Raw genomic sequence first — 25,416 nt, 5'->3', positions numbered from 1 at the left:
CATGTCCAATCAACTGGACCACAGGTGAACTCGGATCAAGGTGTAGAAACACCTCAAAGATTTCAAGTGTCATAGCAAAGGGTCTGAATACTTATGTCAATGTGATATATCAGTTATATTCCTGGTTGTAGAATTGATGCTGTATGTCCGTTAATACTACTAACATCTTCCTTAAAAAACAGAAAGAAAGAAAACAAATGTGTGTTCACTGAAGTTTATTGACGCTTACAGAAACCACTGGATGAAGTCTGGTTCTGGAAGGAGAGCACTGAAGACTGCTGAGGAGAAACACAAGATCATTTACATGTTCCACTGCAAACTAACTAGATCACTGACTCTGGGTTTCAATCAGATAAGAGATCTTTAAAATGATACATTTATGGCTCTAACCCCAATGTCCCCAATATATGTGACACTTAATGAACAACCTACAGACATAAAAACATCAACTTCAGCTGTGCTGCACAGGGTTGGAATATCATTTGCAAACTTGTAACAGAAATTGTAAATACATAAACTTGCAACATATGTATCTGTGCTTATATGCAACACACTTTGCATAAACTTCTTAATATGAAGTACAACTTGCAGACAGATGTTGAAAGTGTTCCACTACATTTCTAAAAACCCTACATTTTCAAGTAAAATTGAACATGTGTCCTCAAAGGAAGCCAAGGCCCTGGTTCCAAATGAATACAATGTATTGTTGTAGTACACTGAAATTTGCAAGTCATGTTACACTACATACATTTCATGATACACCTTAGTTGACCAGATGAGCAGTAGTGGTTCCATTATTCATTTAGGTTTTAACATAAATCGTATGCAAAGTAGAGGTATAATGATCATATGCAAAAACAAATAAGTGTGTTCTACAACTGTGAAACGTCCAGGCCACATCAAACCTGCAGCTGGGCACAAAGAAATGATTTGATTTTTTACCGTTTTCTCAATAGAATGATGTTAATGTAATGTTCAAACATACTTCAGTAAGGTGCTGCTGACTGGCACTGCTCATCACTTTCACCCATTAACTCTATGTATTACATCTGTTAATACAAATCTCATTTTAACATGTACAGGCATTTTAAGGACATGACAGATTTCACCTGTACTGCACAAATTACATATGAGGGTTAACTTTCATTCTAAAGATTGTGAAAAAACAACAACAACAACAACAACAACCACCTCAAGGTCCACTTACTACTGCAAATGAAAACTGTAGGATGCAGCTGAAAGTAGTACAGAATACCTGAAATTCAGAAATATTTTTTCCTTGCAGGCACAAGTTAATATGCACTAGTTATTCTTTTGTCTAAGGAGGATATTGGTACATTGTTCACATAAGCAATTTTATGTTATCTTGGTCGCACAAATCATTTTTAGGTTATTTTGTTCGCACATGTGTACAAGTTATCATCTGATTCACAAAAAAAAATCACAAAATTTGCTCTTTTGGACTTTAAACTGTCAAATCAATGAACAACTGGCATGTTCCAGTTTGCAGGAATGATCTGAAACACATCATCAAAAGCTAACACCACACAGCTTGTATGTGAAATCATACACAAGACAAGAATTGGTGACCAACTGTCCTGAAACTACAGTACCTGTTAAATTAACACCAGAGGACACATTCAAAGCCCAACCAGATCTTTGATGATTATATGAAAGGTTTAAACACTCATACCCTCTCCACTGGGGAGTGTGTGGGGAGGGGGGGTATGGGCAGGTATGTAAGGCAGTGATCCATGAGAGTTGGAGGAGCTGGACTCATTCTTTTCTAGACTGGAGCACCACAAACCCTAAACCTCTGTGAGGAAACAGGAGACTGAACCAGACCGAAACTATTAATGAACAGCTACATGGTACATTATGAAGCTGTAACCCTCCATGGTTACTAGTACATTTTTAGGTCTGAGATCCCAGTTTAAGTACTGTTAATTATTGAGATAAATTGTTTTGACTTGCCCACAACATAACTATCCAGTGGTGCTACCATTACTTCAATTGAATCCACAGTAAGTAGAATATGAAACTCTCTGACTTTCCTCACTGATAGTATGAAAAAAAAAAAGACACCAGACAACAGACAGCATTTCTTGATACCATGGATCAACCCAGGAAAAACTACACCAATATGATTCTGTTTAAAACTGGCCAAGTCTAATTGTTGCTGACAAATTAGTCTGGTTCCAGGCCTCTGAATAACTGCTCACACAGCCCATTCAGATTCAAATAGGTCTGGTGTTGTGCTCATTGACAGCTCTTTCCTGTGAGTGGAGAACAATCAACTAACCAGAGCTTTGTAGGTGGAATGAAGAATGTGGATCTTCCCATATAGCCAGCAGGTTATCTACATCTATGAAAAATAGTGGCAGAAAAATGGCCAAAAAATTTGCAACACACTTACTTGATGTTTGCAGCTGTGCAGGTTATGAATGGACAACTCTTAAGGTATTTACACACTAGGACGCTTTTTCATGTGATCAATTTGCAGGTCAATATATTTTTTGAACTGTTGTTTTCGTCATGAGTACTTTCACACAGAAACAAATATTGCGAATTAGCGAAAAAAAAAAAAAGTCAATTTTTCTGAGCATTCGCACAACCAGCATCTTCGCTGTGGTGCAGCTTCAGCTTCTGGAGACTTGCAGGTGAGTATTTCACATTTTTGTATCGTATATCGGTTATTGTTTATAATTCTGCTGCCACTTTTTATTGTTGTAATAAAGTAGAGAGATTTAGGGAGATGATGCCCTCATTCTTAATCCTGCCTACAAAACTCTACGGCCCTGTTTACACTATGATGGTTTTTGCATAAAACAGTAAAGCTTTGTTGCAGTTTGGCCTTTAGTTCACATGACAACTGTGTTTTGGGGGCTTGAAAACACAAACTTTTGAAACCAGGTTCCAGAATGTAATCTTCTGATAATGTCACCCTTACTGTCGCTACGTAAACTGGCAGGACACAGCTCTTGTGAAAACCGTGACAACACTGCACATGGCTATTATGTTTTCACCCTAATAGCCGAGTGCGAATATAAGGAGAACAACAACAGCGGCAGACTATCAAGCCATGTTTATGCTGCAGACTCATCAAGTTATATCGCCATCTACTGAACTTTTTTAAAATGCAAAGGAAATAGCGAAACTGTTGTCGTGAAAACAAGGGCCTAAATTGGTTGACTGCTTCTCCAACCACTGGACGCGGGCTGACATACAGAGGTCTGGATAGAAAAAGCTAATAAACACAGACACTCGATTATGACTCCATACTAATGGATAAATCAGATGTATGCAGGCAACACATCTAATGGTTCTCCAAAATACAAAAACATGATGGTAAGGAAAGCACTAAGCCATCAATAAAACATAATCATCATAGATACTCTGTTGAGTTAGCTTAATAGGAAGACATTTTGTTCACCCTAGTTACATACAGATTAGCCAAATATATATATTTCATGTGCAAGTTTGTAAGGCTTGTTACATTCAAAACTTAACATGTACATGAAGTGCTCTATTCACCATTTAGATACAACATATACTTTGCAATATGTGCATGTTTAAGTGACACATCTTTGAATGTGACCGTTTGGGGTTAACTGACATTAATAAATCATCTGTTTGGGATGAAGATGATTACATGAAGTATCTTCATAGTAAACAATAGTAATTTATTGCAATAAACAATAAATTAACAATTATTACCCAACTCTGAAGTACTACACCTTCGCTCAGCTCGTTGTTTTGGTTTTACATTCAACACCTCCTCATCAACCCAAGTTCCAGCAGCAGGAAGCTGTTTGCAGTGAAAAAGCTCTAATAACTCCCTGTACACTACCCACCCAACACCAAATGAATAATGTTAGTGACTGATGTGTTTTCCCCCCCATAAGTGGTAAGAAAAAAAACAAACAGTTAATGTAGCTTTAACGGCCCTATTCACCCAATATCAACCTACACAGGCGTTTTGTTGCTCAGTTGCACTACACTTGATATCTCCCTCACTCAAAGTTTATCATTTATAGTATGTAGAGTTTAGTGACAACTGATGTAATCTTTAGCATAGTTCCACCCAACTTCAGACTGACTGCTGACCGGGGGTCTAATCAGCCAAAGTATCTATAAACACAAGCGTGGGTGTAGGGCCATTAACCAAAAAGTGTGTGATTAAATACAGTAGAAAATTATTGTTGTAACATTTTTACAGATTTAAAAATTTAAAATGGTAAGGAAATAGAAAAAGAGCAGTAGTGAAACAGTTGACCAAAGTATCATCAGAGACCCCCTGTATAACCTAACCCAAACAAAACCAACAAACCAACAAAACCGACCTAAAGATACAGTATACGGAATGTAAACCATGTGAAAGAGTGTGTGCAGTACCACAGAAGAAGGTCAGATTTGTTGTAGACAAATGACAGAAAAACAGTTGGGGAAAGACAAGGGCACTGTGGAGGCAGCAGATCAGTTTAGAGTCCAGACCTGGGGAAGAAGACAGTGAAGATGAAGAGGTATATGAGCCTGCTGGGCTCAGCTGCTGGGCTCAGCTGCTCCTCTCACACACTCACTCACACACAGCACCACTCAGTCCATCTTCTCCTTATGAACCAGTTTGGGGGCATCCACAAAGTCTTGGCCATTAAACAGGATGATAGTGGCTGTAATCGCACTAGCAGCCCCCCAGAACATCACGTAAGCCAGGGTCTCTGTCCATGTGTCACCTGAAACACAAATAGTAATTAATGCTGATTTTCAACATGGCAGTATAACCTGTCACATGAAGCTTCTAATCTAAAGTCATGTCCACACTGGAGATAAAGGAGAGGTCTCAATAGCAGTTTCCAGTCGTTCATCTCACATCTGACAGAACAGAACATCTGTTTTAGTCAATACAGCGTCTACACAGACCAGGTTACAGTTTGCATTTCAGTCCTGCTACACACACGTAGGTGTGAGGAATCTTTTTATCTTTTGGTTTTTTTTCCACTCACTGCTGTCAAAATGGTGCTAACCTACACAGCAGTACTGTGCTGCCACTGTGCTTCTGTGTAGAAACAGATAGAGGACTGAAGCTGCTGCTGACATTGCTGCTCTCACTGTGCAGACCCTGTGACAGCTCACTGTGCACTCTCACATGTTCCTCCCTGTTGAAGCAGCTGAAAGAGCTTCCAGCAATCACCCTGCATTTTCTTCAGTAATGCAATCTAGTTATAGTTTACATTTTCCTCTGCACATTTTTTGCTTGTAAACAACTTGTTGATAATTCTTATAGTTAAAGGAAATGTCTGTATTATGTAATAATAATTATAATGTATTTTTGAACTTTATAGAATAGAATGCCCTTTATTGTCATTATACTAAAAGTACAATGAGATTGGAGAGCTTCTCCTTTACAGTGCAAACATAGAAATATACAGAAACTATATATATATATATATATATATATATATATATATATATATATATATATATATATATATACACAAGATATACAAAACAGTGCAACTCTATATACAATGAGGTATAGTGTGAATGTATTGCACAGGTAATGAGGTATAGGTATACTCCCATGTTATTGGGTATAAATATAGATAGATAGAGATGTTTTTTCCACTGACAGGCTGGCCATTTATTTCTATGTGAATAGGTGCAAGACACATTTGCTCAGTTGCAAATGAACCTGCCCCCATCACTGATTAAACTTTGACATGTGAGATCAAAAGGCTCTCCTATGTTGATCCAGTTTGAGAGAGGGGGTGGGACTGGACTCTCATTCAGTAAATGCTGATTGTTTATATTCTTGTTTTATAACCACACAGCGAATAAAACAAGTAGTAGAGAAAGGATGCTGCTTGTCTGCAGGGCAAGCATGGTGACAGAGGTTAATGGCAGTAAAAGTGTGACCATTAAGAATGGGTAGAAACACTTTTCCCTTTAGATGTGGTTGGACGTTTCGTACACACTTGGGCATTTCAAACATACTGAACCAGAGCATCGCTGGAATGTTTTGAATGTTTAAAATTCAAGCTAATTCACAGATTTCTGTGATAGCAACAGTCCTTGTGTTATTCAGCACTACACAAAAATGGTCAAGTCACTATCCACTCCAACCTATACACACAAGTGTTCATAACATCTTAAAAATCACAAAATAACAGTTACAGGTAACTATTCTAAGAGCTAGACGCAAAACCACCTGCACAGCCGAGACCTATTTAATAAGAAATTCACAAAAATGAATTTCCTATAGCTTCAAACAGATTGTTCACAGAATAAGATTTCACCAGTGCTGGCTTTAATCGACACAGATGATACGAGTGTAGGTTGATCAGCAGAGAAGAACTTACCAGCCATGAGAAGACACACGATGCACATGGAAAATGCCACCAGCATAACTATGGGCAGCTGCAACAAGAACAATATTCAGTAGATTAGACAAAGAGTCACATTCACTCCTGCTGCTGGGAAGAGAGAAAAGGGATGTACTGACCGTGAGGAACTTCCAGTCCTTCTGCACACGAAGAGGTGTGGGTCCATCTGACTCATCAACAGCAAAGTTACCCAGAAACAGGTCAATGGAATCCTGAAACCAGCAAAACCACACTGACACCCTGACTGGACTGATCACACACACTATTCCAAATCATATTGATTTTCTTGTTAGGGCTCATTCCATAAACAGTTTTAATCATGACAGGTTAAAAGTGGCTTGGCGTTTATAGCATCGCAGAAGAGTGGGATGCAGAGAAGACACACATAGAATATGAATAAGCTCATTTTAATTTCCAAGAAAATACAATGCAACTTGAGCATGTTACCATTATAGAGAAGGTGTGTAGTTATCAAATTATTATGTTCACTTACTGTGTGTATTTATTTAATGAGCTGATATCACACTCTCCTCACTGCCAAATTCAGTGGAGCTTGTGTTCAGTTTATTTTACTGCAAAGTTCTCTAAGCATTCTGTGACTGGGAAATAAAACTGAAACAGTAGATTTTTTTTGGCACTATGGATTTTTTCAGTGATGATGTATCAGTAAGTCATGTCATAGACCTCATACCTGTCTGAATCCAGTCAGAGAAGTTGTTTTTGTAGTAGCGGATCATAGAGTTCCAACCATCCATCAGGAGCCCCCATCTGGTCCTCTTCCCTGTCCTGAAATAGAAATGAATGCTGATTAAACAGAAGCCATGATGGACTCCAGAAATCAACACACATGTTAGTCAACTGATATGTGGTACAGGATGTTACAGTACTGTACCTTGTGAAGTCTGTTTTCAAGGCTCCAGTTCCTGCGTACTGTACTGCGCATGCATTGGCATTGTCAGCCCATGCTGGTTAGAGAGCACACACAGAGAACAGTGAGGGCACACTCAGAGGCCACAGTTTCTACTAAACACACAACACATGCTAAGACCCAGGCCACACTGCCTGCACGGAGTGTCACAGAACCTCTTGGTTTTCATTTCATTGCCCATGTTAAAAGGTTAGAGTGGCCACATAACCCATATGAGCCCACATGGGGATAGTCATAGTGACCTCATACCAGCAACATTTCATTAAACCGACACCTGTCACTGTCACTGATAGTGAGTGGCAGTGGTTTTTGGGTGTGCTGTCTCTCTTTCTTTCTCTTTCTCTCTCTCTCTCTAGCCCCTTTTACACACAGATGCCAGAGTTAAGAAGACCCTCCAACACACTGCCTTTGTGTGTGTCTACATAGAAGCAAATAAAGTGGGCATAATGCTGCCCTGGTGTGTGATTTTATACTTCACAGAATCAGAAGTATGTAACACAGCAGCCTCAGTGCCGGTCAGCGTGTATTCTGCCGTGCTGGCTGCCCCTTTTATACAGATGTAGACTCAGCTCTGTCACTACCTCCAATGCAGGCTTAAAGGTGGGGTGATAAGCCCCAACATTCTGCCTCTCCCCCATTCTGCCTCTGCACCTTTTATACTAAACAGTGAGGCAGAATAGGGCTTGAAAAGGCTGTGTAAAAAGGGCTTGTTTGTGTCTTTCACACTCTCTCCTGCTCGCCACTGCTTGCTTCTGATCTAAACACAGGCAAACTGAACTTATGATAAAATGAGATCAAAAATTCAATTGTTGATGGTGATCATCAAAGGGGAATGCAGTGTAGAAAAATATGGCTGGCAACAGCAGTGCCACAGCGGACATGCTACTGGTGCTGACGTGTGAGAGCTGCAGCTGGTCAGCGAGGTAGCAGTCACACACACGCAGGGCATGGCAGGCAGTGTGTCCCGGGTGTAACTGTTGAGCATACAGGAGACAGAAGAGTTACCGTTCTTGTAGATCTTTTCAAACTCAGCTTGCTCTTCAATCCGCTGGCCCACATTCAGAACTCCCATTCTCTGTTGACACACAGTCAGGATTCATACACTGGTCAATAAGACTCAGGTCCTTTCAGTGTGAGCAGGAAGTGAAATTTCATACCCTTTTCATATCTTTCCAAAAGAACAGACCAAATCTATTACAGCAGCAAGATTACTCCCCGGTGAAAAACCATACTGTGGAACCTTCTCGCAATCTGCGTCCAGGAGGCACACACCTTCTGTACCTTAACTTAAAACTTTCCTTTTTGATAAAGCTTATAGTTAGGGTTGGCTCAGGCTTGAACCATCCCTTAGTTATGCTGCTATAGGCCTAGACTGCTGGGAGATGTCCCATGATGCAATGAGCTTCTCTCTGTCCCTCTCTCTCACTCAGTATCGATTCATATCCCATAAATACATGTTACTAACCCAATATCTTCCGAGGCAGATGGCCGCTCACCCTGAGTCCGGTTCTGCTCGAGGTTTCTGCCTCTTAAAAGGAAGTTTTTCCTTGTCACTGTCGCCTAGTGCTGCTCATGGTGGGAACTGTTGGGTCTCTCTCTGTGAATATAATGATCTAAAGAGTATGGTCTAGACCTGCTCTATGTGAAAAGAGCCTTGAGATGACTTTTGTTATGATTCAGCACTATATACAGAATTGAATTGAATTGAATGAAAACATGCATTTAAAAGGATATAACACCGTGAATCTGTTCAATCCACCAATCTGCTAACATCCATTTACTCAATATGTTTGATATGTTTACATGTTCAATATTTTCCAAAATGTTAAGCTAAGTTGAAATGTTACTCCATCCTCTAAAGAATAAAAAGCAAGTGGACCTTGAGCTGATTGTTTACTATTTCCAAGGTCAAGAATGAACTATGATGCTTAATGTTTAAGACAAATCATAACAGCTTGTGAAGTCAAAAGAACTATCTACATGATGAGTGAGCAGACTGAAGTGATGGATATGACTGAAATCTCTGGAGAAAGATAATGAGTGGACCTCAGCTGGGAAAAAGTTTTATTAACATCCTACTGCAAGAGACATATACATGTACTGTTTGCCATATTCTGCCATGAGAATCTCTCCTGATTGTTGACTTTTTTTTTTTCTGAACATCCTTAAATGGCCCAACAGTGGTCTAAAATTACAGCTCTCTTAATTCCAGCATGTTACAGAAGTTCAATAACCAGCAGGAACCCTGAAGCACACCAGCAATACATAAGGGCTTTAATCACCATTAAACCCTATGATTATTTTGCTATTCTAAGGCTTAGAAGCAGTGAAATCTCACTTTATCTGTCAGTTGTTGGTTCAAAATACCTGGAGCTGAGACTGTAAGGAGCGTCGGGCCAGCAGGCTCTGGATGACATTGGTCCTGTCCAGGCAGTCCATACAGTTACTACGGAAGACTCCTTTCTGCTGGGCCACCGTCTTCCCCTCTGAGTTCACCATGAAGTAGCTACACACAGAGAAAAAACAACAATAATTTTCCTTCACAGTATACAACTAGATGTTAGCCCACAACAGTTGCTGTTTAAATTACCCATATTCATCTTGTGTCTCAGCAACAGCATCCACTAAGATCTGAAGACGGTCCCATCGCATGTGGCTGCACTCTTTGTGGAAGTCGAAGGCTATGTAACTGAGGACATAGGAAACGATGTGTTAAAGTGCCATTGTCGGACTAGGAGGTGAAGTTTTTCATCAGACAGAGGTGAATGGAAAATTAAAAGGATTACCAAACACTGGACAATAACACAATCAGTGTGTTTACATGTGCTTCAGTAACCAGGTTACAGATAGCTTTCTCTATAGGAAAACGTGGGCATAAGAAAAGACTACAGACAGAGAAAGTAACAGTGGAACATGTGAATGAAAGAAGACAGGTTTACATGGAGTGATGCACTCTCATATTCAAGTCCAAATGAAAGTTTTCACTGCTCAACGTCTGAGTATTTCATCTAGAAAATCTCCACTTTGTCTGTCAGTCTGCTTCCAACATACATTAAAAAAAGATCTGGGCAGACATAAGACCTCCTGCCACTAATACAGTAGAATAAGACCTAGAGAGAAAGATAAGAAAGCAGAATAAGACCTAAGTAAGATAAGGGGCAGGGGAGAAATCTGCTTCCTGACCTGCTACATGTACATGCTTATTTACAGTCACCCAGTTACTACAGTGTTCTCTGATCACTGTGTAATGTGCTTTCTCTGATTAATCTGGTTACTTTAGTGCATGTAAGCACATTGAATGAATGTGAGCGAATGTGTGCTCTGTGAACATAAAAGTGAACATGACATTGAGTGACACTTACTTGAGCATACCATTGTTCATGCCTGACACCATCTTAGCAAAGGCCTGCTCTAGTGGCTTCTCTGAGCCCTTCTGATTCACCTGGAAAAACAAGAAAATACTAGTTGGCCCTACTAATCTTAAAGAGTCTTTCCTATATTTGTTTTTAAATGGATAATGAAAGAGGGTTAAAAATGGACTCTCACCAGGTTGAGAATACTTTGCTTCCCATAGATGAGGAGCTGAGAGTCAAAATGCCTCTGGAAACCATCCAGCTATACAAAGTTTTCAAGTGGTTAGCATTCAATTTTAACACTTATCTCTATTTAAAAAAAAAGGACACAACACCTTCTCTTACATGACTGGTGGTTTTGCTGATGACAGGTTTAGGTTTGTATTTGAGGTTGGGCCTCTGACTCCAGTAAAAGGGCATGGAGCCTCGTGTCTGGGGATGAAAAAAGTTGAAAAGTCATCTCTGAACGACAAGAGGCACAAAAAGAATGAAAGAAAGAAAAGGCTAGGAACCGATGAGCCATAATTCAAAGTCTTTAAGTATGATCAATCATCATACTTGCCTGTACAAATGAAGCCTTTGCTCCCTCATACAAAACTATCTGCTCAGTCTCCACAAAGTTAGCAGCATGGCCTTCAGAGTCGATGCCTGTGACGACAGCAGGACAGAACACATCGATGAGCAGTCAGTGGTGTCAGTGGTGAACAACATTACCCTCTGTTACTGTTCAGTGGAGCAACAGAAGCTGATTTTGACTTGCACACTGCAAGGCACTGGAGATTAAACTGTGTCGGCAACCTGCTCTGTTACTCTTTACTCATCAAGATGTAACGTAGCACTGCTCGGCTCAGTTCAGTGTCACATCTCAGGGTTTTTTACCTCTAACATAGTATCTGACACCAGCCCGGAAGCAGCTTCTCCTGGATATGAGGATCCACTCAAAGATCTTCCCGTTTATACGACATGGCTTCATGACGATGACTGGACCCAGAAGGTCAAGGAAAGGCCATGTGCAGGATCTGATCCGATCTTATCTGATCTCATCTCATCTAATCTCATCTCATGTGTGTCATAGATAAAATAAGATGCTCCATGCTCCATTAGAAAAATCAACACTTGACATTCAGTGGAAAGGATACAGCCATGGACAACCGGAAGTGCAAACTTATGAAGCTGTGGGGAAAAAGTCATACTTATTATAATGAAATAAAATAAGTACAAAAACATTTATTAGCATGACTGAAAAACACGGCTCAACAGAGACAACTGTTACCTCTGGCTGTGCAGCCAAGTTCTCTCAGGAGGTTCCCATTCCACACAAACCTCTGATCTGCCTGAAAAGCAATATGATTCACTCAGTAAGACATCAACACATTATTCATCAGTTTCACAAGCAAAGGCATATGGCAACACTTTATAATAATGATCATTTATAAGTGATTAGCTGATTATTACTGTTTAAACTGAACATTACAACCTTCATAATAGTAGAATTTACTGCACAACTGTTCTATGAGACTGCAGCGGTTTTAGCTGGGTGTGCCAACTGAGTAACGTGCCAACTAAATTGTGTGTTACACACAAATCAATTATAGATATAATTACTACAATATGGGAATCATTTGAATAGTAATTCAGACAGGTGCACACATGTACATATAAGGTGCTCTTCCACTAGCACCTACTTGGCTCTACTCGGTTTTTAGGGTTTTCCATTAGGTGGTAGTATCTGGTACCAGGTAGTTTTTTAGTACCTACTCAGCTGGGCCGAAAATGTGACGTCAACAGACTGCAGGCCACTGATTGGCCAGGGAGCGACGTAACTGAACGAGTCATGAGATCGACTCATTCACAAGAATCAACCCCACCATTTTTAAAACCTGGCAACAGCAACAGCGCATACAAATAACATCACAGGAGTTTCGGGCCACCTTGCTATGATGACACCACCCACGTTGAGGTGTTACTCAACTGCATAGACTGTATATAAAGACTGTAGTGGAAAACGACCAAAACCAAGTAGATGCGAGGCGGGTCGAGTCGGGTAGAGCCGAGTAGTAGAGTAGTGCTAAAACGCTTATTTTTTTAAACAAATTCAAAGTGTTAGTCCACACACGTTTAATCAGTCTAATCTAACAGTCTTGTAATAATCCTCCCTACTTTGAGGTTCTAATGTTTGAGTTTTGCTGAAATTGTTGTGGTGCTGTTGTGGCTCTGTGGAGCAACATTTGTCTGAAGGTTGATATGATACAGATGGCCAGCATGACTAAGCACAACCATGAAACCACCTCTGTCTGACCGAGTATTTTGTCATTTCTGACCAAATACGTGTTCATGACTTGTTTATGATTAATACATGAATACAGTGTGGACTTCAGCAGGGCAGTTAATTGGATGTCTCACCCTCTCCAGTAGACTCATCTCCTGGAAGTCAGGGCTGGTGTTGGCCAGCCGCTGCAGAGTGTGTGTCAGGTCGTAGTCAGTACAGAAGTAGAAGCCGTCTGTAGTCAGCACATTGTTAATCATTGACAGGAAGGTCTTATTCTCCTGTGACTAAAGGAGGAAAGAAAACAGACCTGTTAGTTCTCAGGAAAATTCATGACAATGCACTTTGCAGAGAACAGGAAACTGCACACTCATATGTTGCACTGTATATGTTGAGGATGTCTGGTGACTGCCAGGCATAAAATCAGTTGCACACCATGGCCTGTATTTATTATTGTTAGTATTATTTACCAGACTTCAGTATTACATTTAGGAATTCTTTATATATAAATATGGGCCCAGGGTCCATATTTATCTAACTGCTAAAAGTAAAATTTTGGACTTAAGTGAACAATAATGATAAAGCCCTCCTACTCAGAGTCTTAAGAATAAAAACTATTTATCAAATGTCTTTTTACTTAAAAGTAGCTCTTATGTCTGAGAGCTGAAGAGGTCTGTTACATTGTTTAAGAGCAAATTCTCAATGACTCAGATACAGAGACAGATACCAGATCTATTTATAAATGTATACATTAGAAATATATTAGATTGTCGTTTATTTCCTGTGCTAATTATAGCTGGAGATTTAAGCATTTGACACAGATAAAATAAGCTTTTAAAAAATATATATATTCTTGCAGAGTAACACTGAATAAACAGTAAGGATTAAAAAAAAAAGTACAATATTGCCAATGTGGGGTCGATCTAAAAGTTACATTTACACTTGGCTGTCTTGCTCATACTGAGCAAAGAACTTTTTTACGTTCAGGTTGGTGCTTTAAAGACTTCTGTAATGTCATTCCTAGAATAGTGACAAATACAGACACAGATCTAAAACCAAATTCTGAGGAGAAACTGCAAAACAAATGTTAATATATTTTATATATTTTTCTTAAGATGCATCTGGTCAGCAGGTGTTAAGTTTGAGCAAGTGGCAGTGTCTTTGACATGGAAGTACATGTTCTTTTACACTTACAAGGACACTAAATCTTTGTTGTATATGAGTTAAAAGAAAGCCATTTTACTAGTTCCTCCTTTTAAAACCAGTGAGCTAACCATAGCAGAGACAGTATATCTCGGACTCATCTCAAGGACCAACTGTCCTTGAAAAATTCTAAGAATTTCAATGGTAAATCCACCACCATTATAACTGTTAACTGCTTCAGTGGTTGAAAGCTTGACAGGGTAGCTGCAGTCACTAAGCCTATGTGGTGTTAGGGGGTTTAGTGAAGGGTCACTTTAGGTCTTATTTAGATTTTTAAGCACTTGTTGTGCTGCTGGCGAGGCTTAGCTTACCCCTCCACCTTTCCATTCAGACTCATGAAGTGGAACCAGTAGGGCTGCAGCAGTGACAGCTGTATCAGAGTGAGTTTGGTGCTTTTTACAGCTTTGTATGTCTCTGCCTGGATAATAGGATCTGGCTGCTAAGCCAGTTATCACACAGTGAAGCCTGGTTTTATCCTTTCACTGTTCACTCGCTCCATCTCCTGCTTTCTTACATGCCTCTCACATGATCAGCTCTTTTCTGTCCTGTTTTACCACCAGTGATACTTAGAGACTAGTTTGTATTTGCCACTAACAGACAAAAAGTAAAAAGTGAAAAAGGATTAATTATCATCTGCTTGACAAAAGCCACACAAACTACAACCAACAGTCCACTGTTTCTCATTGACTGTCTGATCTTTCCATTAGTATACCAAGAATAGATGCAGCAGCAGATTAATAATGCACTGCATGCTTCATTGAAATTAGATAGCACAGTGTGACTGTAGACTGCAAAGAATGACCGATCCTGAAACATGAGGTCTCAATCAGAGAGAATGGATGCCTGTGAGACACCCATACAAACCACACTAAACCCATAGTTGTGTGAATATCCAAACCAGTGGTAGTCTACGGGACTATCAAACTGTACCACTAACTATCACATAAACCTCACTGGACAGCCAAAATCAGAAATAGTAAGGAAACTGATTATGGACAAAGTTTTGACTGTTGTTGGACAAAAATGTCATGAGAAAATAACAGACTGAGGTGATATAAGTGTATACTGTGTGCATTTAATCTGGAAGACTCAGTGATTTCTTTGTATCAAATACAAAGATAAAGACAGGAAAAAAAATCCAGATGTTGAGACAGAGTTAGTGTTAGAGATCCATTAAATCTTATCATTTGATACCTTGTAATAAATCAATTCCTTGATGGTAATCTTCCTTATGTCTTCTCTCACCCCCTTTTTAACTGTTAATTTTAGAGGTAAATTAGCCAAATAATGTAATAACATTAATTCAAGTTTAGTTCAATTCAATTCAATTATAAATAAATCATCTCCCTTAGCAAAAACTACCATGTCTCGTATGTGGCTGACTACTGTAAATAAAAAACACTACTGTTACATACAGCAGTACATACGAGAAACTACACTTTTTCCACTACCACCACACATTACAACTAGGCTGAGGAGAATGGTTGCTTTCTTTAGAAATCCCTCCTTTCCTGTGTTTTAATTCTGTTTGATGTACTTAACAAAGTTAATTTATCCTCATAAAAATCTGTTCCCCACGAGAGACCTGATCATGCTCATTATTGTTTATATGCTGGCATAAAGTAATGGTTTTATGTTAGTAGCAGGTGATTTTATTACAGTCCTAGATCGGAATTATCAATGTGTGGAGAAATTTGCACTCTTTTCACACAACAGATTTAAAGCATTACTCAAAACCTTATCACATCTACTCAAGATTGGATTATCTACTGCAAATTCAGGACCTTCAAATTCATCAGATGATCATTCCATGATCTCTACAAGAGCACATTTTTAACTTGGAAGATTAACAAGCTGGATACTTAATAATTCATTTTACAGGCAAAGGATTTCAAAACTAAAGTAAGATCTAAAGTAAGATCCATCACTGAGGATCCATCACTAAATAATGACAATAGTGATATCAGTCTTTTAATATTATGGGAAGAACTTAGGGCAAAGAGGAATTTAGTATTTCTCTGCAAGTATTGCAGTAGTATCTGCAAGTATTTTACCAGATACTTGGTGTAATTTAAATACAGCAGTTAATTAGACGAAGCTTATAGTTCAAATTTTCACGTTTTCTCAAGAGATTTTAATTAGCATTCTAGCTGATCATTTTGGAAAGATGACTGCCATGGTTATTGACTTGGGCCAAACAGCTTTCATTTCAAAAAGGCTATGAGCTGATGCTGCTGAGAGAAACCATGAAAGACCCTAATTTTATGAGATCTATTCAGACAATTCATAATAAAGACATTAAGTCACGAGAAGATCTTAAGATGAAATATAATTTAACAATTCACACTTTTTATGATTTCGTCAGGTCTTCCTAAAATAAAAAGAATGAGACCACAAGACCACAAGTTCTAGTACAATTGCACATTTTTTGTTCTTCAGGCTCTGTGCCTCAGCAGTATCAATTTGAAATAAAATAATGGATACTTCATTGACGTGCCATGTCTCAGCTTTGATTTGAGCATGGTTACATCAGTAGAGAAAGAACTGTGTGGGAGATATAGCCCTTTAAACACACAGTGCCAAATGCCTCAAAACTCCCTCAGCAAGACAATGATCCTAAACATACAGCCAAAGCAACCAAAGAGCTTTCCAGGGTGAAGAGGTGGAATAGTAAAATTAAAATGGAGTTTTTTTTTACCTTAAACTGAATGCACTGAATGAATGTAAATGTATACACACAGGCGTCCATCTGTATTAGGAACACATCTTTATGTAGTTAATCATCTTCTTTTTTATTTTGTTTGTTTTTTTCTCTTAGTCTACTCTCTTTTGATTATTAGAGTTCTCCCAATGGCACCTCTACGAGTTAAAATATGATGAATTGCAGGTTACAATCCCAGTCAGTACAGACATAATCTGTCAATAAAGTATTCTTGATTTGATATTCAGTATATTTACTTTTATTAGGCCTAAATGAGAGGATTCAGAGTTTGGCTCTGGGAGAGGTTAGGCAGACAACTGCAAGCCAAGCAAACAGTATATAAGAAAGTTTTGGAACTGTTCAAATGTCCTTTTTCACTTCTGACAACAATTAAACAGTTCCTGTGTGTCAGTGAACACACCACCACTACCAAGATTTAATTTGGGAAAACATGAAGAACCTGGAGCAGTGTAAGTGCATTTTTCTACAGAATCATTGTCTAGTGCAGATTTTGAGTCTTGCTGACCTGGATCTCTGAGAGATGTAGCACTGTCTTCTTATAAGAGATGACATCAAAATCCACAGCCTTCCACACAGCATGGCCCAGGAGGCTGCCCACATTCCTCTTCCTGGTGATGACAATCAGGTACATCCCTGTGTGGTGTAAGGGGTCAGTCACAGCTGTTACAGTACAGGCTTCAAACACATGCTTGACAGAGCACTGACAACACAATGCTGTATCACAAAAGAACCCACCTGCTACCAGGCGAATGGTTCCCATAATGCCACATATAGGCCTGGTGACTGCTGAGGGAGGGACATCCTTTTTACCTGTGACAGAACCACAATGTTTAAAAAGTTAGATGCATAACAAAAATTAATCATAATTCTCAACTTCCTGTTATGTGCCTCGACTATTACATATAAAGTAATAAACAAGATGCTTACATGTTACCTTTATAATGATTCCTTGTTGATATGTTTAAAAAGAGGTTTGACAAATAATCTACCATCAAGTTTCATGACAACAAAGGTTCTGTCAAAAGATCACGTCTTAAACTTAAATAACTAATGAAGAATTGCCAGCAGCACTAGTCATGATGCACAAAGACAGGATAGGTTTAGGCTGAGCAGTAGTCTGGATGTGCACAGATTAATGTTGCATCCATATTCTTTGCACAGCCAAATTCCATTGATGACCAATCTCCAACAGTTTGTACACTTCTTGACAGTACTAAGGCTCAGAATGTCCCATCAATATGGTTCTTTAATCCCCGGAGCACTGATATTTACCTCATGATGAACAACCTGTAAATACGCAGGCAAAAAACTCTTGCAAAATATGTTAACCCTTTTTGTTCAGACAGTGCCCTGGAACATGTATAATACCACTAAGATGAAAATAGATGGTGAGCTGCAAGGTAGAATTTTTTTTTGCTTAGCCTGAGAATAAAAATAAAGGGCATGTCTGGCTAATATATGTGGAGATGTGCAGCAAAGGGTATCCATATTCTCCTTGTGCCTGTGTGGGTTCTCTCCTGGTACTCCAGCTTCCTCCCACAGTCCAAAGACATGTAGGTTAACTGGTGACTCTAAATTGCCCGTAGATGTGAAAGTGAGTGTGAATGGTTGTTTGTCTCTGTATGTCATCCCCACAACCTGTCCAGGTTGTACCCTGCCTTTTGCCCAATGTCAGCTGGGATAGGCTCCAGCCCTCCTGCGACCCTTACAGGCCAGCGGTATAGACAATGGATGTTAGTGATGCACAGTCAATAAACTTTTAAAGACTTTCTACCTGTAAGGGTCATCTCATTTGAGACCCTGTCGATTGCCAGCACAGCATCAGCCCCCTCATCACAGGCCTCAATGAAGAACTTCTCTGGGGTTGTGTGCCTGGGAAAGAACAAAGAAGATTAAAGCTAAGTTGCAGCATGAACATGTTTAATAAGGTTCACTAAACAATGTGCTACAGACAAGGCTTGGTATGCTCATGTTCTCCTGCTCCAAACAAATATCAACTGGTAGTGTGGCAGCAACAAAAGTGGTCACATGATGCAAGGAGCATTACATCACTCAGACTGCTATACAATCCACAGTTTGACTGCTTACAAGCTGTTTTATTCATTCTAGATAGATAAACTGAAGCAACAACATGAAAAACAATATCTAAGAATACAGATAAAAATGCCCTAAGAAATATGTTACAGAAGAACATTTTCATTTATCATGTGAGCTGTTAAAGTGCAGGTAATTCCACTCGCCTTTATTAATGACTGGCCTTTGTTCATGCAGAGCGCTGACTATCACAAGCACCTACAAGTATGTCTTACAAGTATGTCACAATGTGATATATTTTGTCATTTATTTCACAGTGTAGAGACAGTCAGGAAACGTGGGGAAAAACAGGGGTATGGCGATCAAGGTGTCCCAGTCAGGAGTTGAACAGTGGACACTGCGGTTCTGTGGTATGTACCTTAAACACAAGGCCACTGGGGCGCTCAAGCTGAGACATGTTCAGTGTGGAGTGTCTATGGATGCGCCTCAATACACACCACACCCACACTATGCTAACAATGCAAGGCGCAGTGACACTCCTAAAAGCATCCTCTGTGACGACGTCACAAAATGAGGCTCAAAGCTGTGAACACTGTTAACCACTGCGAAAAAGACAAAAACATGCCATCATGATGGGATTAAGAGAGTATCAAAATACAAGCTAACCACTTGATGTTATGGAGGTGGTGAGGGGGCAGTGTGAGTACAAAGACTGATGGACCCCAGGGTGCAGATCCCATCCTGTATTAGACCTGTCCAGCTGCTCAGATGAACACACTGATGGTGATTTCAAAAGGCCTTCTAACTGAGTAAACTGGAAGCATGATGTCTTCCATCAAGTTCAAGTGGTGGTTATAAAATGAAAAGGGGTGTACACTCACTGAGCACTTTATTATTAGGAACACCTGTAAACAGCTTATTCGTGCAGTTTTCCAATCAGCCAATCATGCGGCAGTGCAACGCATAAAATCAGAGATACAGGTCAGGAGCTTCCATTAATGTTCACATCAAACATCAGAATGTAATCTCAGTGAGTGTGATTCTCAGTGACTTTGACTGTGGCATGATTGTTGGTGTCAGACGAGCTGGCTGGAGTATTTCTGACTCTTCATTTCAGAGTGAACAACATGTGGAACCCTGAGGTGGATGGACCACAACAGGCGTCAGACCACATCAGGTTCCACTCCTGTCAGCCAAGGGTTGAAATCTGAGGCTGCAGTGGACACAGGCTCACTAGAACTGGACAGCTGAAGACTGGAAACATAGCCTGGTCTGGTGGATCTGGATTTCTGCTGAGGCAGCAGATGGTAGGGTCTAGGGCTGAACTATTTATCGAAATTGAGCCACAATCGCAATTTGAACTAATGCGATTTTAAAAGCACCTGACAGTGTCAACAGGCTGGCAAGAGAGATAACTGAGCTGTGACCAAGACGCCAACTTTATGTCTGCAGTGTTTCTTCTATACATATTTTGTAGTGTTGCCCACTGTGGGAAAATTATTGCTGCTGATATTGTTGCAAAATGCCCAGTTGAGCCGAGAAGGAGAGAAAGAAGTAGAGAAAATGGTAGAATGAACTAGCTAACATTAAGTTAGGTTTGCATTTGTATTTTCTACTGGGACAAATCCTGTAGAGTTTTAATCAGCTGTGTCTGTCTCTACCGGCTCTCTGTGTGCCTGTCAGTCTGCTGTCATTCCCCCTCAGTGTATCAGCATTTGAAAAATCACCACAGGCAGCATTATGACTGATGTAAAGTGACTTATATCACAAATCAAACCGCAATTGCAATATCTGTTAGAAAAATTGCAATTACATTTTTTCCCAAAATCATTCAGCCCTAGTAAGGTTGGGTCTTGGTATGCACCTTAAACACAAGACCACTGGGGCATCAACAGTATAAATGCATGGAATCAACCTGCCTTGTGTCAAGAGTCTAGAAAAGTAACTAGAGGTGATGGAGGAGGTATTATGGTGTGGGGAATGTTTTCGTGACATGCTTAATACCAACCAATGGTTTGAATTCCACAGCCCATCTGAGTGTTGTTGCTGAACATGTTTTCTGGAATATGTGGATGCAGCCTGAATCCCTGATTCCTTCCTCTCTGGTGCAGCTTTGTAGTTGACTGTGACTTTTGAATTCCTTGCGGAGGTCTATTTCCTTTGTGTGAAACAACTACATATTACGCTTGACCCAGTGATCATCTGGAGCATCTCTGATGTCAAGTGGTGTGAGGAGCAAACCATGCACAGTGATCACAACAGTCCCAGTATAATTCCAGCTGGGTACCTTCCTTCATCTTATCCTACTACTCTCGCCACATTTTCCTCTGTCTGTCTCTACTGTCAAACTACTGAGTAAAGGACAAATGGCAAAAGTAAAAGTAGAAGTTAAAACTATAGGAATAAACAGAAGGAAAAAGACACAAATTTCAAGTAAATTGTTGATTATTAAATTAAGACCTGGTATGGCAACAGATTTGTTATAAAGCCCTTTGCTATGTTAGATGGAGCAGAGATCCCAGCAACAGTTAAAGTAACACAGTTTTTAATCCCTGCAACAGAAAAATGTGACCTCCTGTTTAGCTGCAGTAACGTTTGGAGCTCAGGGTGATGTAGTGAAACACTCAGCTGCTGTAGTAGTGACAAAGCCACACAAACACTCCATTGTTGGCCTTACGTAATTTAGACCACACTAAACATGCTTGTGCTACATCAACACAAAGTAGTATCACTGAGACAAAAACTGTCACAGGATCACACCAAACTTTTTCAGTGGTTTAGTCCATTTACTTCAAACCATGTGTACTTTACATTACTGCTCTGCTAACAATTGTAGACTGGTATTTGATTTCATTGTGGTGGCAGTGGGGACTGTGCAATGCATCATCATGTATTAATAACAGTTTGAAAAATTGCAGATGATCTTCACTGGAATGAATCAAGTTTTAAGACTTCACAAAATTCTGAACATAAATCATTGGTTCCTGCAATGTTAATGGCTAAAACCCCATAAGGATTTGCAAGTTAAATCAGAGGGGTCATTAGATGACTAATATGACTATAAACATGTTTCTACTTAACAAATTATGTATATTTTTCTTCCTTTTCTCTATTTTTTGGTTTTTATTGTCAAATACTGGAGTGTTTCTCTCTTTGGGACTATACAAACTATTCAAATCAGACAGCCTAGGAAAGAAACATCAATCTTCGGTGGAACTTGTTGCAACTCTTGTGCCAATGACATGGGGTCCTGACTATACATTCTTGTACTTTCCTCTCTTACTCAACTTAAATGGGTCTCAGGGAGATCCATAGCCAAGATGAAAACAAATGCATTTTATACATTCATTCAATTAACAAATTATAACTTCAGTTAATTTTAATCACTCCACACAATGGTCTAAAATAAAAGTTGTTTCAGAATTCCCTCCACAATACTTCTCTGTACCAGTTGGGGGACTACAATCCCCCTTTATTCAAACTTGTACCTGGGGCTTAGAATTAAGGCTTAAAAATTCACCATGATTAACTCATGTAACTACGACAGGAATGTAGCATAGTAAAAAAAGAGTGGTACTATCCTTCAAATTCCCAGTCCACAGTAGGTGAGAAACTCACCTGTTCTCACTGAATTAAACTTAATATTACGCTGTCAAGGTACAGGCGATAGGAAAGACTAGTAGGACCAGGTTGTGCACATTTTTAATGAGGAATCAGCAAGGGTGTGTCTGGAAAAGTACAGAAAGTTCTGTCGACTTTTATAAAAGTTATTACAAGACGAGGAAACAGGCTCGTTAGTCATGAGAGCGAATAAATAATGACGTTTCAAAGAAATGTGTGGAATAAAACAACTGTCACATTGCGACCTCTGAATGGAATTTACAATAGATCCTGATATGGTAAAATTGACGACAACCCCATAAACAACCCTTTGCTGCTAGCTAGGATAACTAACTTTCTTCCTCCGTCTTCCCATTAAATAGCAAAAACCCCTCGTCGGGGTGTTTGGCGAAAAACGACACGAAGCCTTTGACAGCCATATACACATCCTGCCAAGTCTGCATAATGATGTTAGGGTAATATCTTCTCCATAATGAATGAGTGTGGAGTGAAACTTGACAGGTTCTTGCATTGCCAGCCGAGCCTGTCAGCGAACTTCAGCCGCTGTGTCATCTAACCTTACGCTACTTCTCGATTCCTGCTTCTGTTTCATCCCGGTCATAACCGTCGCCTCTCATTTGCCTTCAAACAGACGTAGAAATAAGAAAATGGATTTAAAAACGAGTAACCATATGATATGTACTTACAAATTGTATCTCTCGTAGGCGGTCGCCATCTTCGCTCCGTCTACCTGACCTCAGTGACGACAGCCGTGAGAGTGGGTGCTGTGTGTGTTGCCAGATACGCGCAGTAGAAACCGTAGAGGGCGTCATACTTGAAATGAAGTGAACCTGGCGCCCATGAGAGGCATGACGAATGGGTGGTGCGTGTCGCTAATACACCGCAACCATAGACCGTAACCAAGGTTCCTTCCGTTTGCATGTGGTAAATATTGGAAATAGGCTCTTATCTCTCGAAAATCTAAACTGTGGAAGTCTTTTTTAGTTTTTAAACTGAATTAATAGCTTTAATCTGATTCAAAGTTGAGGATGAGTATTAAACTAAACTGTGTCCTCTGTATGGTATTCAAAATCCAAAACCACTATTACAATGTCCCACTTACTTCTTACTCATATCCTGTACATAAAACATCTTTGTACAGTCATAAATATATACAGGTGAGATAATATCAAGCTATGTTAAATTGACATTATTCAACAATAAGCAGTACTTATTCAGTCACAACACTTGCTAATAATATTCATTCACATGACTCGATAATAACAATAGATGGCTTAAATTTTGGTCTACACGGACCGTTTTTGTAGTAGGCCCATGTCTGTGTTACATGCACGTCCAATTCCTTTAGACCATTTTGTTATATTAATGTGAAATCGTCCCTAAAATTGATAAGAAATTCCCTTACATGAGCACCCTTTGAATTCAAAGAATACGCTGCTTAGCTCTGACATAATTTGTTAACTTTTCGTTCGCGGTATATCGGGAACGTCAGAAACAGGCAGTTATTATGACACCAAAACACGCGGTGCTGTGAAGGACCCCGGTATATAAACCATGGGCGGACTCTTGATCGGCCTCTATTTCACGGCATTGAGCTGGAGCTGGCTGGGAGTAACGAAGTCTCCGGGTTTTGTCACGAATTAAAATACCTACCAGGACAGCACGGAAGGTAAATATAATATAGTTAGAGTCTCCTGTTAAATTGCCTTTTAGGCTCACCATAGTGGTTGCAGGGAGAAATGAGACGAACAACAGCGTCTGCAGCGGTTCCTCTGTGCTCAACACGTGGTGTAGCGAGGAGTCATCGCTGTAATGGACGATTAGGAATCTAACTCTGTGATCTTTGTTCTTCCAGTAGACCGCAGAATGGATCTCAATGGTGAATCTGCCGAGTCCGATGACTGGGTGTCCGAGAAACTGCTGCAGCACCAAGTGCGGAGATGGATGAATTAAGAGGTAATTAGATTATAGGGGATTATAGGAATTTTGGGGCAAGAGATGCAACTTGAACAAGATTTTAATATAAATTACTAGTAGGGATGGGCAACAGTTTTTAAAACTGGATACGACACTTTCAAATAATGACGATAGGAAATGTGGTCTGTCTAAAACAATTTAGGATTCTTTGACTAGTCTTGATTAAAATAGATGGTACGTCTGGATAGGTAGGATAACACATTTGTTACAATGAAATATAAACGATCATATATCAACATGCAAACACGAGTTTTTACATAATCATGTTAAAACAAATGTAGACTTTGTCATTGTGCAGAACTTGGACTGATCTACTGGTGTGAAGACACTGGTGCTTGCAATTTACAGCAAGACTGCATGCAAAATCTCCCAGTGCAGTTCATGTTTAAAAAAAACAAAAAACATGTAAATAAGGTGCATGCAATTATATGGATATTAATAATGTTTTCATCACACTGGAGTCAAATACAAGTATCAAGTGTTGTTTATAACTGCATAGAAAAACTTGACTGTTTAATGGAAATGTCCTTCTCTGCTGTTTCAGAGTCACGCTAAAGATGGATGCAGCAGCCACCTGAGGCTCCTGAAGGAACAGGTTAATTCTCCTGAGTGCCTGTATTCCCACCCTGAGTGAAGTCTGCAGCCATGAGCTGATGGTGAGTATCAGGATGGATGCACTGAATGTTATACTGTGAAAACTAACATGCTACCATGATGATTCACAAGACTAGAGTCTCTGATTATACCATGAAGCTCTTTCACAGTGCACTGAGCATGTATATAACTGGTTCTCAATACAAACTGAAGATCAGAACTGGTTCCAATGCTGTTTCTCTTTAATCACCAGGTGTTTACACAAGGGTGACTGGATGGAGACTGCTCTCAGGTAAGTCTGGAAGTCTTTAAAGCCTCTGTTCTGTGCTCTTATG

General features: G+C 39.7%; 1 protein-coding gene across 1 annotated transcript; it reads right to left on the bottom strand.

The window, feature by feature from the left end:
- Positions 1 to 198: 198 nt before the first annotated feature.
- sacm1la (SAC1 like phosphatidylinositide phosphatase a) lies at positions 199 to 23,324 on the bottom strand. The gene is given in 22 exon segments (XM_018695501.2): positions 199 to 4,733; positions 6,360 to 6,417; positions 6,503 to 6,595; positions 7,075 to 7,086; positions 7,088 to 7,169; positions 7,276 to 7,348; positions 8,317 to 8,386; positions 9,679 to 9,817; positions 9,902 to 10,000; positions 10,674 to 10,753; positions 10,858 to 10,926; positions 11,010 to 11,096; positions 11,227 to 11,312; positions 11,544 to 11,645; positions 11,804 to 11,837; positions 11,938 to 11,955; positions 11,957 to 11,998; positions 13,068 to 13,217; positions 17,361 to 17,488; positions 17,591 to 17,665; positions 18,630 to 18,727; positions 23,197 to 23,324. Coding segments are annotated over 22 exon segments (1,761 nt in total). The 5' UTR covers positions 23,226 to 23,324; the 3' UTR covers positions 199 to 4,596.
- Positions 23,325 to 25,416: the final 2,092 nt, after the last annotated feature.

Source organism: Lates calcarifer, unplaced genomic scaffold (assembly GCF_001640805.2).
Source record: "Lates calcarifer isolate ASB-BC8 unplaced genomic scaffold, TLL_Latcal_v3 _unitig_4112_quiver_405, whole genome shotgun sequence".
Classification (NCBI taxonomy): Eukaryota; Metazoa; Chordata; class Actinopteri; family Centropomidae; genus Lates; species Lates calcarifer.
Note: the sequence above shows the minus strand (reverse complement) of the source record. Positions and strands in the feature narration are given on the sequence as shown.